The following is a 16,051-nucleotide window of genomic DNA, read 5'->3' on the forward strand; positions in this document are numbered from 1 at the left end:
GCTCTGCTTTTGAATTGATGGACAGAAGGAAAGGGCCAAAGAGAAGCAAAGAATTCTGATTAGGATCACAGGTCAGGGCCCACTGAGCAGGCTGCTCTGCAGTCCTATAGTGCAGTGGTCACCAACCAGTCGGTCTCAGTCTGTGAGAGGCTCCATGACTGGGGGCAGCAGGACACACATGGCTGGGCTGAGCTATACCCCGTGCCACCTGGGCTGGGCTGGGCTGGAGTGAGGTCAGAGCCCGGGCAACTTGTCCGGGAGGCAGGGGGGCCAGGCCAGGACATAGGGCAGGTGGAGCAGGGAGGGACACGATAGATCCTGGGTTGCCAAAAAGTGATCTTCACCATAAAAAGTTAGGAGGCCACTCCCAAAGAGCTATCATTTTCAGGTTAAAACAAGTCACACAATGTGAGTCTCAGGCTCCAGCTCCACAGATGCTCCAGGGCTCAAGCACCCACGGAAAAAAATTAGCAGGTGCTCAGAACCCATGAGTCACATCAGGTGAGCCACGCTGAAGTAGCGCGCTGCCTCTTCTGGGCATGCACGAAGCTCAGCATGGGAATGCCAAAAAAACCACCTGCCAGCAAAAAACAAAGTCAGCATCTATGATATGAGCAAAAGAACCAGGGAGAGGGTGCATGGCCCTGTAGTTGAGACACTCACTCAGGACTTCAGAGACCTGTGGTCACTTCCCAAGGTGACCACGTTCAAGTCAATCAAGCCCAGATCTCCAGAAGCACTTAAAGGCAGTCAGATGCTAAATGCCTTTAAGGGCCCCAAACTCTGTCTGTCTGCATCTCTCTCAGCTCCCCAGCTGTACAATGGGAACAACAGTCCTGCCCTGCCCTGTCATCCAAAGGAGTGCAAGTACAGACACAGTAAAGACTGCAAGGGACTGAGGTACCACATGAATGGGCAGGCATAAGACCCTAAGACAGGTCAGTGAGGTAATATAAGTGTAATATAAGCAGGCTTCTCCTGGACTACAGCATGTGCTACTTGTCATATTTTGTTTTCCTAATGAGACAAAGCAGATAATAAAAATAAGTTGTTTGCCATTTGCCTACCCAGTAGCAGCTGGCAGAGCCTGTGGACACCATAGAAGTAGATGTGAAGAAGGGAATAGCAATATTATGGTTTTTTCTGGGCAGGGTATTCCGTACACAGGAGGTGATGCGGGAGCAGGTGCTGATGAAACAAGTAGGCATGCCGTGATAGCACAGTTGGCAGACCTGGTACTACATCCAATGCAGCAATCTAACAGAGATGATAGATAGTGTAGGACCAAATTGTGCAGATCCTTGAGGTTAAGGCCAAGAAGTCTGCATCTTATGTGGCAAAAGGGGGCAGGAAAGCATCGAAAGGTCTCAAGGGTATTTTGTAATGCAGTCAGAGGCTTACAGTAAGAGAGCTTAGTATTTTGGGTGGGCTTGCAGGCATCCGGGGCAGAGAGCAAGAAAATGCAATAGTTACAACGTGAGATAAGAGCATGAATGGTAGATTTTGTCAATCCAGAATAAATATTGAAAATATTGGAGCTATTTTCAGAGTTCCTTCCAGTATGACAGGGCAGAATTTTAACCTTTAATTTTCCTTTCAGACAAACTGTATTATATCTAGCAGCAGTAATACATAAGTAATAGTTACAGGCTGCCAAGAAAGCACTCAAGACCTATTTATATTGAATTACGAGAAGATGAAAGCATGTACACAAAGTTTAGTATTTCACTGGGGGGGAGGGCGCATGCAGCACTCAGAAAAGTGGAACCCTGGCCTGGCAGTCTGGGCTCTACTACAATACAAACAGACAGAAATATGACTAGAACCTCTTCTTGCAAATTCAGTAGCATGGGAAAGAGCTCCTCTAGAAGCAGCACACGTTGGTTAGTAAAATATGTCTCAGATCTGAACCCCTCCAGCAGGAGAGATGCCTCCTCCTAAAACTCGTGTTCCTGGGCAAAGCCATTCTAGTATCACTTCTGAAGCAAACTGGAGACTTCTTCCAGGAAGCCCAGTGAAAAAAATCTATCTAGATCTTTATTATACTCTATTGCACCATTTTCCAGTCTATTATGACTAGAAAACTAGGAAAATTCAGGAAGTCAAATTTACCAGGAACCCATAGTTAAAGGATACTTATTGATGGGTAAGGCCTATTGGTCTCCTCATGCATGGAGAAAAGCCTTAAGCAGTGCATGATACTAGCATATAAATCATCTTATCTACTTACGAGAAAAAGGAGGGTAAATGGAGTGCGCAAAAACATCTTAACTGAAGAGAGAAGGGGGTTGTGGTAAGAATAGGACTAGACCATGGCTCTGGTCTGCTGCAACTTCAGATCATGTGTGGTCCACCTGTTTTCAAACACAGTTAACCTATTGACATACCCAGATCCCAGGGCTTCTCAGTTCAGACACACCTAAAACAGAGGTCCGTGCCAGTCCCTGCCAGCCATCTCTGCCAGCTGCATTTGTGGTGCTGCAGAACACGTGAGAGAAGCACCCACATATGGAACAGAACATGAGAATGCTGGGTACAGGGAGTGACAGATCCTCCTGTCCATAGAGGACTGAAAGCCCGAGGGATTTCTGTACTGAGTCTGGCTGTACAGAATCAATCCAACACCATTTTTGAATCAGAGAAGAAATATCATCCAGTTTCAAGTGGTAGGCCCTGTGGCAGCAGCACGTACAGAACGCTGCTCTAATATTCTCAACTCAGAGAGGATGAATGGGCATGGAACATGTGTGCCATACAGCTGGTCAGAACAAGCTCTTTGTATAGTGGAGCAGAATTGATTGACAGGTCTGCACAGCCACCTGTTCCAGCAGATTATGCCAACAGAGCAGCTGCTCTCTGCTTACGGCCAACTTCTGCTTGGTTGCACGAATCTTTATGGAGTCCAAAAAATAAGGTGCTTAACATCTACCTTGCTGGATTCCACCAGTGTCAGCACAACCCAGGGCAAACAAACCACTTCACTCTGTGGAATGCTTCTCTTTGGTTTCTATGAGCTCTGCTGGGGGCACTCCCTCCTCTCCGCTCAGGCAGCTCAGAGAGGAAGAGGAGAAATTGCTCTGCAGGGTAGGGGGAAAAAGAAACCCTGCCTCCTCTGTTTCAAGCAGAGGGAGAAGAGAAGTATCGGGTTAGTCTTGGTGTGGCCACTAGAGTTGCTCCTGACTCGTGTTAAGCCTCAAGGCCCCAGAGCTGCCAGTCCCCAATTACTACAGAAACATAGGGAGGACCTAGAAAAGCTCCTGGGCAATGAGGAGGACTACTTTACAGACCAGACCTGTTCTGTAGGAATTTGTGGACACAGTGAATACTGCTGGTGGAGGACTTAGAATCTGTAAGTCCTCCACCAGAAAGGTCACTGCGTTCACAACATTCAGAACTGACACAGCAACATTGCACTCACCCGCATTGTCTCCATCAAGACCCTTTGTGCTGAGACAATCAGTTCCTCCTTATGGCTCTGGATCTCAGGCTGAATGTTAAGTTTCTGGGCTGCTAGTAAGGTACTCTTGCCAGACACGAGGACAGATTCAGCTGCAGGACACATCTTGCCTCTCAGCACTTCATCATTGGACTCCTCAGCCAGCCTGAATGAAAGACACTGATCTCCATCATGCAGATATCAGCAGAGGCACAGCATGGCAGCTGTGTGTCTGGGGCAGCCATGACACAGAGCAGAACTGGCTGTTGTCATTTCAATTATAGCAGCATAGACAGTCACTGCTGAAGTGATAGCTGTTTTTGTGTCTCCCCTTCCACCCTCCACCTTCCCTGCCTCTGCCCCCACCAAAAGCAATGCCCAAGTCTGCTGTCCTGGCTGCCCCCTTTTGTCATGCAACTGGGTACCAGTAATGTAACATCTCTCTGCGTAGTGTTATATAACACTGTGTAGTTAGCAGGCTACATTTGCAAAATAGGTGAAGGATGCAAACAGTTTCTAAACTACTAGCATTGGCTGGGAGGTAAGCCATTGCATTTCCAGGGAACAGGGGGCTAAACTGCTCTTTCGTTGCAATTCAGGGGTGTCAAACTCAACCTGTGCCCCAGGCCAAATCCAAGCCATGGGGCACAAAGTGGCTACTCTAGTGCATGGCACATGGTGGCAGAGGTGATGGCTTCAGCATGGGGCAGAAAAGGTAAGCTAAGTAGCCATCAGCCAAGCAACTTCTTGCCATAGTGATGGCAGTGGCAAAAGGCCATGACCCCAGCTTCCCTAACTTGCTGGCAGCCTGGTGGGCTGGATGAAGCAGGTTCTAGCCCATACACTATATTTTTATGCTACTGCTTTAATACTTGGTATACACTGGAACACAATGACGTGTGTTGTGAGGGACAGGTAGTCCTCTAAGAAGTGGAAGCCACATTCTACCCTGACCCTGTTCTCCCCACATTATCTATCTCTACTAGATTAATTTATTCAAAGCCAGCAGGTGTTAAGCAATGGCACAAATAGTTATATGACTTATTGAGCTCTTGCAGGTGGGGGCCTTATGGACAAAAATACAGGCTCAAGAGCCCACACCACACACAATTTAGACAGAAAAGCCTGATTTTATTTCTTTTCTTAGTCTTAGCACTGCTAAGGAACTGCTACAGGCACAGAGCATGGCTGAGACTCAAAGCAGATCAGGCCTGTCATGGGCCCTTAGGTCCTGCCTTGCTTGGCTGGTGGTCCATCTTCCCCAAAGCCAGGTATCAGAGTCTAGGTTTGGAGTTTGTGAATGCATACATTCACAAGATGCATAGGTGGCAGAAGGCCAGGGCTACTTGGGGCAGCGCGTAGGGCCACAAGGCAGCCCAGTCATGGGCTCCAGGCAGCTGCAGACGGGGTGGGGAGAGGTGCACACACAGTCAGAATCACAGCCTAGAGTGTGCATCACTGGCTGTCCAACATGGCAGGCAAGTATCAGTCAATTCTGTGAAGGGGAAGAGGCTGGGAGGAACAGATCAAGGCCCCTGCAGTGAAGGAGGTAGGTGGAGCAGACGCAGGGGTGGGGTGAATGGGGCCCTGGCCAGGCCGGGTGGTGGAACAATCGGAGCCTGGGAGGCTTGTCCAGGGGTGCAGGGAGGCTCCCACCATGGTGTGCATCCCGGCGGAGGCCCAGGGGGCACATACCCCCCAGATCTGTGTGTGGGACAGAGGCAGCTGCTGCTGTGAGCTGTGCTTTGTGCCCCATTGCAGCTGCCCCCAAAGCAGTGCAATGCCACATGCCTGCCACTGCTGGGCTGTGCCGCACTGCGCCGTGCCGCCTGCCTTTCCGGTGGTTGGACACAGGTAGTGTTGCACCGCTACAGAGGCAGTGGCAGCTGCAGCTAGATGCAAAGCACAGTGGCAGCCGCCTCCATCCCATGCAGAGATTCGGGGGCACACCAGGCTCTGCTGGGGTGCACACAGTGGCAAGAACCTCCTCCCCCACATATCCCTCGATGATCCCACCACCTGGCCTGGCTAGGGCCCCATTCGCTCCAGACTCTGCCCCTGCCTGTGCCCCACTCCTACCTCACTGCTTAGACCTCAATCTGTGCCCCCCCATGGCCCTTCCTCCTCCCCCACCCCTTCCCCCACAGACTCACCTGCTGGGTGGGGGGTAGGCACATACATGTGCACATGCACTCAGCCCCCCACAAATAATTTTTTCTCCCTCCATCTAGGACAAGATGTCTCTACTATCAGTTAAATCCACACACAGGTGCAACACAGGGAAGAGAAATTGCAGCACATGACCTACACAACCTTTTCATAGATTCATAGATTTTAGGGTCTGGAAGAGCCCTCTCAACATCATTAGGTCCAGCCCGCCTGTGCTTGGGCAGGAAAGACTGCTGGGGTCAGATGACCCCCAGCAAGGTGAGCATCCAGGCATTTTTTGAAGATATCCAGAGTAGGTGATGATACCACTTTTGGAGGGAGTCTATTCTGGACCCTGGACACTGGAGTTGTAAAGTTTTTCCTTCTGTCTAATCTAAAGTGGTCTAATTTAGCAACTGATGACCATTAGTCCTAGTATTCTCTTGGGGAGACCTGGTGAACAGATGTTCTCTCAGTCCCTGATATACCCCCTTTATATATTGATAGGCTGCCACTAAGTCCCCTCTGAGTCTTCTCTTCTTCAGGCTGAACAAACCCATGTCTCTCAGCCTCTCATTGTATGCCCTGCTCTCCATATCTCTAACTAGGGGTGCAATGGTAGAGATTTTTTGCGCCAATGCCGATGGCTGATTTTTAATGAGCCATATTGGCCAGTACCCCAAAATTCACCACAGCCCTGCTCCCAGCACCATCACTGCCTGCCCTGAGAGTAGCCCCAACCCAACCTGCTGGCCAGCAAGAGCCCAGCGCAGCCCTGGCTCCAGCCAGCCCTCACCCTGCACGCAGATCTGGGGGCACACGCCCCCCATGCCTTCCTGGGGTGCGTGCAGTGGTAGGAGCCTCCCTCCTCTCCCCGCACCCCCTCTGGATGAGCTGCTCAGGGCTCCATCCCACACTCAGCCTCACTCCTTCCATCACTGCGGGGGCCTCAATCTGCGCCCCCCATGCCCCTTCTCTTGTGACAGACATACTAGCTGGACTTGGCTACTCTCCATGCTGCCAGGCTGTGCTCCTGGCATCCTGCATGCTGCATTGCGGCTGCATGCATGCACAGGGCATTTATCAGCAACATTATCAGCCACATCAGCCAAAAAAAGCCAACTGCTGATACTGTCAATTTTCCTTCTATCAGTGCCAATCCAATATGGAACCAATGTATGGGTGTACCTCTACCTCTAACCATACACACAGCCCTCCTTTGGACTCTCTCAAATTTCTCCACATTTTTCCTGAAGTGCAATGCCCAGAACTGGATGCAGTACTCCAGCTGCAGCCTCACTAAGGCCGAGTGAAGCAGGAGGCTGACATCTTTAGTTTTGTTTGAGATGCATCAGGAGACACATGCCAGTGTTTTGTTTGCTCTGCTGGCTATGGCATTGTACTGGTGGCTCGTGTCCATTGTATGGTTTATCAAGACCCCCAGATCTCTTGCTGAGGTGCTGGTAAGTGTAGCACTGCCAAGCCTGCAAGTATGTACTAAACCTTCATTTTTCCCACTGCTTTACAATTAGTATTACCTTCTTGCAGCAAAAGCAAGTTCTTCAGTAGATTTAGCTAATTCTTCTGCAGTCTTCCCTAAGTCAGGAAAGGTCTCATTATCCACGCCTTCCCACTCCATTGCTATAATGAGATGACAAAGCTGAGCAGTCATGGGTGAAATAATTCTCTCAGTGGTTTTGCTGTTTATTAGAGTGCTGATGTCATACAAATACAAAGGCTCCATTGCTTCTAAGTCTGCAAACAAGCACATGTCAGTTTAGATACATTCTACTGTAGAGTGATATTAATTGATAACAATGATGTCCTGTGCTTACATTCCATCTTCCACTTGAAAAATTTCAAAGAATGCTGGAAATATTCACAAATTCACTTCCCAACCCCTTGTATTAGCCACAGTTTCCCTGCCATCTGTGTTCCATGGTTGGACATGAGGAGTGACTCTCAGGCAACTGAAGCCCTCTGGGGGATGACAGCATGTGTGGAAATCTGTTGACATTGGCCATAATCAAAAGAGTGGACTAAACTTGCAGCTGGTGTAAATTAATAGACCACCCCCTTGAAGTCATCAGATCCCAGCATCTGTTTACAACAGCAGTGAATTTGGCCCAGTGTTTTTAGTCATTAATTAAAATGATTCAGGCGAGACAAGAAACTGCTTAAACCTTCAAACAGAATTCATACAAAACTTCAAGAAGTTTTGTTTTATTTCTATTCCATCCAATTCATTTTCGTGAGCTGCCATACTACCTACCTTCAGCCTGGGCTAGAAGCTGAAAGCATGAAACTCTTCAAATCTGTCCTGCAGAGTTTCTAAACCCAAAAGCCAGTTTTGAAGTACTAAGCTTGTGCAAGTACTCCCAGCTACATTGCTTGGGAGAGTTCTTTCTCACTGATCTCATCACTAACAGCCCAGTTCACCTCACTGTACAATACCAAAATGTTCCATAGTCTACCCAAAGCTATGGCACACAATTAGCTAAGCTATGTGAGAAAATATTCATCAGTTGTCAGACTTGTGGTTCCAGCTAAACTCTCAAAATGGTCTCCAAACATGCAACTACCACATCTGCACACACTCTTCACACATAGTCCCAATTCAGCACACACACAATGGTTAGTATGCACTGACCAGACAACCAGATGTGTACGTGTCTGTGTTCCAATCAGTTGTGAACGGAATGATAAGTGACACTGACTCTTGGGGCACGTCCTGGTAAGTGTGCAGGTACAGGTTGCAGCACCTCAAACCTACTTCAGGTGCCACAAAGTACATGCGGAGCACATGTACCTGTTTGCTGCACTGCTAATTTGCAGCAGAGTGGATTTTTTTGGCACTGGGAGATCCCAGTGTCAAAAAAAAAAACCACTGCTAAGAAAAGCAGAGCAAAGCAGGCAGCAGGCTCTGAGTGGCCAGCTCAGTGCTGCTGCTGTCCCAGGAAGCCTCCAGGACCTTATGTAAGGCTCCTGGGGCCACCAGAGGTGTTGGCTTCAGCCTCCCCTACCCCACCCAGGTTAATTTGACACATACCAGAGTACATGTACAGCGGTGTGCCACTGCTATTTGTCCTGTGGGAAACATGAGCCCCTGCATCTGCGTGCTCGTCAGGACACACCCTTGGACTCTGTTTCAAGAGAACTAAAGAAACTGCATCTTATATTTTAATGGTAAAGAATATTCAGAATCAGCTAGCACCCCTAAACATCTCAAATTCGGCAGAAGTATTACCTGTCCTCTAAAATGATTTAATAACAAAGTAAACTCACAGGAGGCTGTTGAATATAATTCTCAAGTTGCACCATGAATGTTTCATTTTCTAGTGTCATATCTGCTCCGTGCAGACACTTGTAATTATAAGCTAAAGCAGTGGTTGTCAACCCATGGTCTGTAGTCTGCAGGTGGTCTTGAAGACTATATCTAAGGAGTCAGTGAAAAATACTTATGAACAATCAAAAATATGTGAGTACCTATGCTTACAATAAGGGATCTGCACCTCCATTTTAAATGTTTTAGGGGTCAACAAATAAAAAAAGGTTGAAAACCACAGATCTAAAGAATAATATAGTAAACTGGTTGAAGTTCAGTAGGGAGAATAAAGTTAATAAAATGACAAATAACAAGTGTAATTTATTCTGTTAATGATGATAGTCATGAAGAAGAAAGCCTTTTGATAGTGTCATCTGCTGTGCCATACCTAGGACAGATTATAATGTTTTTAAATAGGTGTGATGGTCTTTTACTATTTAGTAAATTTTACTTTCTGAGTCTTGTCTCAGGAGATCTTATCATGAGAACAACATGCTGTAAATTCGGAAGTGAGACAAGCTATGATATTCTCAAGAACTAAACAAGACAAAGCTTTAATAAAATCTCTCAGGAAAAACAAAGTAAAAGATCATTGCAAACCTTTGAGACCGTCTTATTTTAATTCAGCCCCACCACTCATCTCTGTATGCATACTTGACAAAAAACTTAGATATCTATTTACCTTGCGGTGAAATGCGTTTCCACTGGTTCTCAAAATGTGGTTTAGTTAATGTAATGTGTACTAAAATTCAATACATGGCTTGCATTTGTTTACAAGTAACAAGAACCTATGGTAGCTGGGTTGTCTCATAGCAACAGCCAGTCAGCTGACCTGGGCACTGACATCAAAGGTAGTAGCGTCCCTGGCGCACACAATGATTTTAAACATTGAGCTGACCAAAGCTTTCCATATCTCTGAGCAATGATTATAATGATGTCAATAGGAATTCCACAACAGGAAATAATGATATCTCAGCTGCTTGCTCCCACGTCAAATATCCTGTCTTTATAATAAAAATCTGTGTTTCCAAATGCCCAGAAGTGAAGTTCACCATTAATTAGTGTAAATGAATAGATACTGAAGGTGGTATACAAAGCAAAGCAGACATCACTGGCAAATTAAAAGGTAATTCTTAGCTGCAAATGTTATTCAGTGATCAGTTATGTCCAGTGGTGTTCAACGTTTGAGCCCTGTTGACCAGATGAGTGGAATAGAGACTGCCCATAGGCCAGATCAGGCCCACCATGCTGGCCCCTGTACACCTGGGTCAGGTCCTGCACCAGGTGTCTAGATAGGGCCTGCATAGCAGGGCCACACTCTCCAGCCGGTGGGGATCCCCATGAACCAGAAATTTGGTAGCAAGGGAGCAGAAATTAACACTGCCATTGCTACACTACCATCTTTTTAGAACTCTGGGGAGCCTATGGGCTGGATGACATGGCTCTGGAGGCCAGGAGTTAAGCACCGCTAGTTATATGCATAGTTGTCTGGTCATAATACTCCCATATGATTCTCCCATACCCACTCCCTAGCACTATTGCACCAGTGGTCCCTTCCTTTCGTGGATGGAGGAAACCAAGCTTGGTACTTATGCTACCAGAGAGGTAGGGAGTGGAGTTGGAGGATTTTGCTGTAGGCTAGCCCAAGGAGAGGGATGGTCTATTCTGCCCAGCCAGACAGGAACTGCAGTGTTGTTAAAACTTGTGATTTGCCACAGGTCTCTCAATTTTTGGTGCGTTTCTTACAGCTCCAGTTGCTGGAAGCAAGATACAGGTTGGGAATCACAGCTTCCATTTTTAAGTAAGTTTCTAGTTAGTGGTTGCAGCAAAAAATCTGAGAATATATAGCAAGCATTTCCGAACATCTTGAAACCAGAAGGGAAACAAAAAGAACCCAAAGGTATTATTAAAAAAAAAATTATATTAAAGTCAATGTCATGTCTTATGGAACCTGACTCAGGATGTTTTGACATAGTTGGTACTAGTAAAGCAGAGAGCTGGGTGTGTCACAGTGAGGCAAGGGCCTGAGAAGGAAGAGGCATGGAAGGTGGCAGAGGGCAAGGTGGGTTAGGGCAGGGGCCAGAGACCAGGAGGTGCAGGCAGCGAGCCTTGTTTGTACTAGGAGGATCCTCTTGGGGCCAGATGTGCTTCAAGGTCACTGACACATTCACTGAACCTTCACTCAGCTCCAGTCTGGCTGCATTTGTTGCAGCATACAGGCTTTTCCCCAGTGCCCAAATGATTTGAGGAGAAAGGAGTTTGGGGATGGAGTTAAATCCACCCCATTTTGCTGGTCCATATTGCCCTACAATTGTTACACCTCTCTCAGCATTTGTGGGCCTGAAATTCACCCACCTGAAATTCTCCAGGATGGAGACATTGGTAGGATTGCTCTTGGATAGAGAAACAAGAATGAAAGCCTGTTCCCTTGGGATCTTCCTAGAATCCCTTTATGCCAAAGGTGCAATAACTATCTGGAACTTATATCAGCACTTGGACAGTAATAACCTGGGCTGGGAGGCATCAACATGGAGAAGCATTGCAATATTATACAGGAACAACTGGATGGTGTTGAATACTGGAATGACAAAAAGGGGGTAAAACAGTACAAAATGCAAGGCCATCTAGAAAGAAGAACTTCTACTAAGCTGGTGTCTTATCAACTAGATGTGAAGGTAGAGAGGGAATTAGATATAATTCTCAATCACAAGATGATGCTGAGCTATCACTGTGATGTGGCCATGAAAGAGACAAATAACGTCCTAGGATTTACCAGGCATAATATTTCCAGTAAAGACAGGGAAATATTGATGCCATGAGACAAGGCCCTGATCATCCCTCAACTGGGATACTGAGCACAGTTCTAGCTACTCATGCTCAAGAAAGCTCAGTTCAAAGCGGAGCAAGTGATAAGAATACTTAGCAGGATATTCAAGGGAGGGAAAGTCTGTTGGGTCAGCAGAGAGCTCATTTAATTTAACCTGGGAGAGGGGGATGATTACTATCTATAAATACATCAGAGCATAAACAGCAGACAGGAAGAATAGCTATTGAAGCCAGAGGAAGTATGCTGGCACAAGAACAAATGGAAACTAATTGGCTGTGAATAGTTTTTGCCTGTAAGTTGAAAGGAGGTTCCTCATTGTAAGAGCAGGAAAGATCTGGAATGACCTCTTCATGGGAGCAACAGGGACAGAAATCTGTTTACAAGACAGAGTTTAATCTGGTTATGGAAAAGGTTATATGACATGGTGCCTATAAAAGAGACGACTGGGCTTGATGGCCAGGGATGTCCCTTCCAGTCCTGTGTTCTTCTTGTCTTTATCCCATTCTATATTTCAAGCCCTTCTGACCCCCAAGATAGGCCCCTACCTATTAAAACTACATCAGTCTCTAGGGTTCAGATCACAGGCATGACTGTATGAATAGAGAGATAGTTCCTGCTGAAAGGGCTCAGAAACAGGGACAAAGACAAAAGCCAACAGGAAGGGAAGCAAACAGGGAAGCAAGGGAGTCAAGAACAAGAAAACACTGGGACATGAGGGATAAACACACTGCATGCACCCAGACTCATGATGATTTCTTCATGTGCTTTTAAAGATTATACACACCTGTAGGCAGCAGCCACCCCCTAATTTTCATAAACCAGAACAAACACAAAGAGCCGGACAGGGTGCAATTTCAGAATATTAAATTTAAAGCCAAACTTTGAATTGGCTGACTTATGACTTTGCAGTCTCACTCAAGACTTTTTAACAGGCTGCAATGGCAGAACTTAATCATGGCAGTCAGTATTCACCCCCAAAAGCCCACTCAGAAACATAGGACTCTCACTGCTTAGAGGATGCCCCTGACTCCCAAATTCCTGAAGAGCTATTATTCTGGCCTCACCCCATCACTCTTGTTTCCTTCCCACACAGCCCCCTCATTCCTCCCCTCAATCTCCTGTCCTCTCAAGATCCTCTGTCTCAGCGCCCACCTGCCTCCAACAATCTCTCTCTGTAGTTTGGTACTATACCACAGCCTTCTTCCTGCCCCCTTCTAGTCTCTGCTCCCCACAGTCCTAGTGCTGTAAACTCTTGTGAATCAGCCAGGATAAGAGCTGGCTTAGCAATAAACTGTGAAGCATCAGTTCTCTACCAAATTTCAGCTCTCCCCTAAGGGACTCCCCACTCTGATCCACTGTCATCTCTACTGTGCCACCTCCTTAGGAAGAGCAGCCAATAAATAAGAGCTCTTGCAGTCCTCTCCCACACTTCAATGGCCAAAGAGTTTTTGGCTGGGTACACTGGGAGAGAGAGAAGCACAACGAGACCAGCTGCCCTGGATGGTTCCACCACTCCCTCCTTCACATCAAGAAGTCAGTCTGCTCTCCAAATGTCTGGCCATCCCTGGAGCACCAGACCTTGGAAGGAAAGGCAGAGAAGAGCCTCTGGAGCCATGCCCCTGCTCCAGGACAGGGGGCAGCCTGCTGAAGCTACACAAGCAAGTGGGACACAGAATAGAGCTGCTGTGGGGACTACTGCTGGACCAGCTGCAGCTCTGCCCCTTTCTAGTCTCCGGGAGTGAATTTCCAGGGGTGCCAGGCCTCTAGCCTTTGCCTCTCCTAGGGTGGAATTGCACGGTTCTCCCATGCCTTGACCCAGTCCTGTGCTACCACATTCTGGGCTTCAACAGTTTTGCAGGTCCAACTGGATTCAGCACCTGCAAGTCTTCCATTTTGGAATCTGCAGGTACAATGAACACTGTTACCAGACAGCCTAGTGGTGAACAGAATAATATGTTCACTTAGCTTGAGAAACAAAGTGCCGAATAAGAGAGAGGATTTTAGCACAGCCATAGTCAGCATATAGGTTGCCCTTCCATGAGGCTTGTCAGATTTCAGCTGAGGCCCAAGGAAGGTATCACTTCTCCAGTCACTCCATCTCCAAGAGTCTAGGTATCACAGCTTCCTTACCCAGGGACTTTCTGTTTGACAGAGTATCTCTTACAAATTCACTCAGGGTCTCTGTTCTTTTGGGCTTCCAAGCTGGGGCCCAATCTTGACATGTTAGTGTTGTGACATCAGTGAAGGTCTGAAGAGGAAACAGGTTTTGCATTGTCTCGTGTCAGTGGATGGTGGGCATCTTCATTGGTTGCACTGCTTCCTGCCTTTTTTCTTCATTGACTTGCTCTTAAACTGAACCAAAATACCAAAAAATAAACATTGCAGAGACCAGGACAAAAGAGTAATCAAATTATTGAGCAGCTCTTCTGCAGGGGGGTAGAAATTATATGTTTAGGAAAAGGCAGGTGTTTGTGGAGGATACAATCAGTTAGAGTTTGGCTTGGAGTAAAGCTGGGATGATTCCACCATCAGGTAACCTGTGAGAGCTTTCTTAGCTGGGGTGCACTGCAAATATATACTTAATACATTTTGGAGAGCTGACAACACTAATTGTCTCTCACACACCCCATGTGCACAAGGGAGACAGACCAAAATCTTTTTTTCCAAAAGCGTCCTGATCTTTGGGAAGGGCCTGACTCATGATTTCCTAGCTTGCAACAAATGCAGCTGCACAAGAGGTGGGGGAACAAAAAGCTGAGCCCCAGCTGGCTTTGATGCTACTCCCAGGTGCCCAGACCCAGGACTGTACATGAAGGAGAACACCCTTCCAGGAGCACCAGATCCCATTTCATTGGACCCCTGCCCTCACCAGAAAAAGAAATGTTGGGAGTAGCTCCACGGCAGGAAAAAGTACTGGGGTCAAATGACCCCAGCAGGGTGATTGTCTAGCCTTGTCTTAAAGACCCCCAGGGTAGAAGCCAGCACAACTTCGCTTGGAAGTAGGTTCCAGATCCTAGCCGCCCTGACAGTGAAGTAGCACCTCCTGATGTCTAAAGACAGGGTATATCAAGTCAAACACAGACTCTTTCCAAAATCCTGAAAACCGCTTTCAAATGGAAAAATAAATGCACTTTTTGGACACAATGCCAGGAGAGGTTGCCGTGACCAAATACTGGTAACTCCTAAGAAACAGGCGTCATAAACTCCCCCACCACCTGTCTTATTGCAATCATGCAAATCGTCAAATGCAGCTGTACCTAAGAATTCATGTTCCTAGCTACCAGCCCTCCCTCCTTGGTAGAACTAGTGTCAAACACTTGGAATCAATACATAGCAGAGTTTTTAAAATGACAAGTCACACTGGGGTAGTGTTGGCCTGCAGAATTGAGACCATAAGATTGCCACCAATGCCATCCTCCTAGATAAACACCATAGAAGCAGCACAACTCCCTCAGGGTCCAGTCAGCCACAGCTTGCAACAGCACACTGGATTCTGTACTCCAGTACATTTCCCCATTCATAAATAGAGGTGTGTGGATGTAGGATGGTGGGGACTTCCTGGGTCACAGAATCCAGTTCCTGCTATGGCACCACATCCTATATATATAATAGCACATTTAAAGATTTGCACCTTAAAATATAGCCTACTGTACCTATTCATCAAACCAACAGCCTACCGTACCTAATCATCTAATCAGCTTTATACCAGCATAACCAAGTACTGAAGAAAAATTGCAAATCCCTAAACCAATCCAGTGGAGAATTACTTCTGGAAAAATCAGGGTGAAACTCAACAAGGGGTAATTTACTCTGATAATTCTTCATCTGTTCATCTCCAAACCCGGATAGGCACTTGCTAAGTGCAGAAAGGTTATAACTTGCTCCCCCATCTCCCCCCATGACCCCAAGGGGAGGGGAGCTCAGGAAGAGTGGTTGCTCCTCAAGGGAGCGATCCTCGATACACAAGCTAATGCTATTCTGTCTCAGAGGAAAGGCAGCAAAAGGGCACAGCAGCCCCCTTGGCTCTCCAGGGAACTAGCAAACCTCCTGCGGCTAAAAAGAAAGGCCTACAAAGGATGGATGATGGGCTCCACCTCCAAGGAGGAATATTCTGCATTGGTCCAGTCCTGCAGGGAGCAAACCAGGAAAGCCAAGGCTGTGACGGAACTCCAGCTAGCTACAAGTATCAAGGACAATAAAAAGTCCTTTTTTAAATATGTGGGGAGCCAGAGGAAAAGCAAGTGCAACATTGGACCCCTGCTGAACCAGATGGGGCAACTGACAACTGACGCCCAGGAAAAAGCCAACCTATTAA

At 47.0% G+C, this 16,051-nt stretch overlaps 1 protein-coding gene across 4 annotated transcripts in view; it reads right to left on the reverse strand.

Annotated features, from left to right (window-relative positions):
• LOC109319422 (vinculin-like) overlaps positions 1-9,679 on the reverse strand; it is a 43,517-nt gene extending 33,838 nt beyond the window's left edge. For 3 of the 4 annotated variants that reach the window (XM_019548972.1, XM_019548974.1, XM_019548971.1), the window contains exons 1-3: positions 9,592-9,679; positions 7,123-7,339; positions 3,419-3,602 (exon numbers count right to left, since the gene is read on the reverse strand). In XM_019548972.1, coding sequence (XP_019404517.1) covers positions 3,419-3,602; positions 7,123-7,328 — 390 coding nt within the window. In that variant the 5' untranslated portion in view covers positions 7,329-7,339; positions 9,592-9,679. The remainder of the gene's footprint in view (positions 1-3,418; positions 3,603-7,122; positions 7,340-9,591) is intronic. The other variant, XM_019548973.1, reaches the window with a different exon arrangement.
• Between the last annotated feature and the right edge of the window lie 6,372 nt (positions 9,680-16,051).

Source organism: Crocodylus porosus, unplaced genomic scaffold, assembly GCF_001723895.1.
Source record: "Crocodylus porosus isolate Cpor-Errol unplaced genomic scaffold, CroPor_comp1, whole genome shotgun sequence".
NCBI classification, from domain to species: Eukaryota; Metazoa; Chordata; order Crocodylia; family Crocodylidae; genus Crocodylus; species Crocodylus porosus.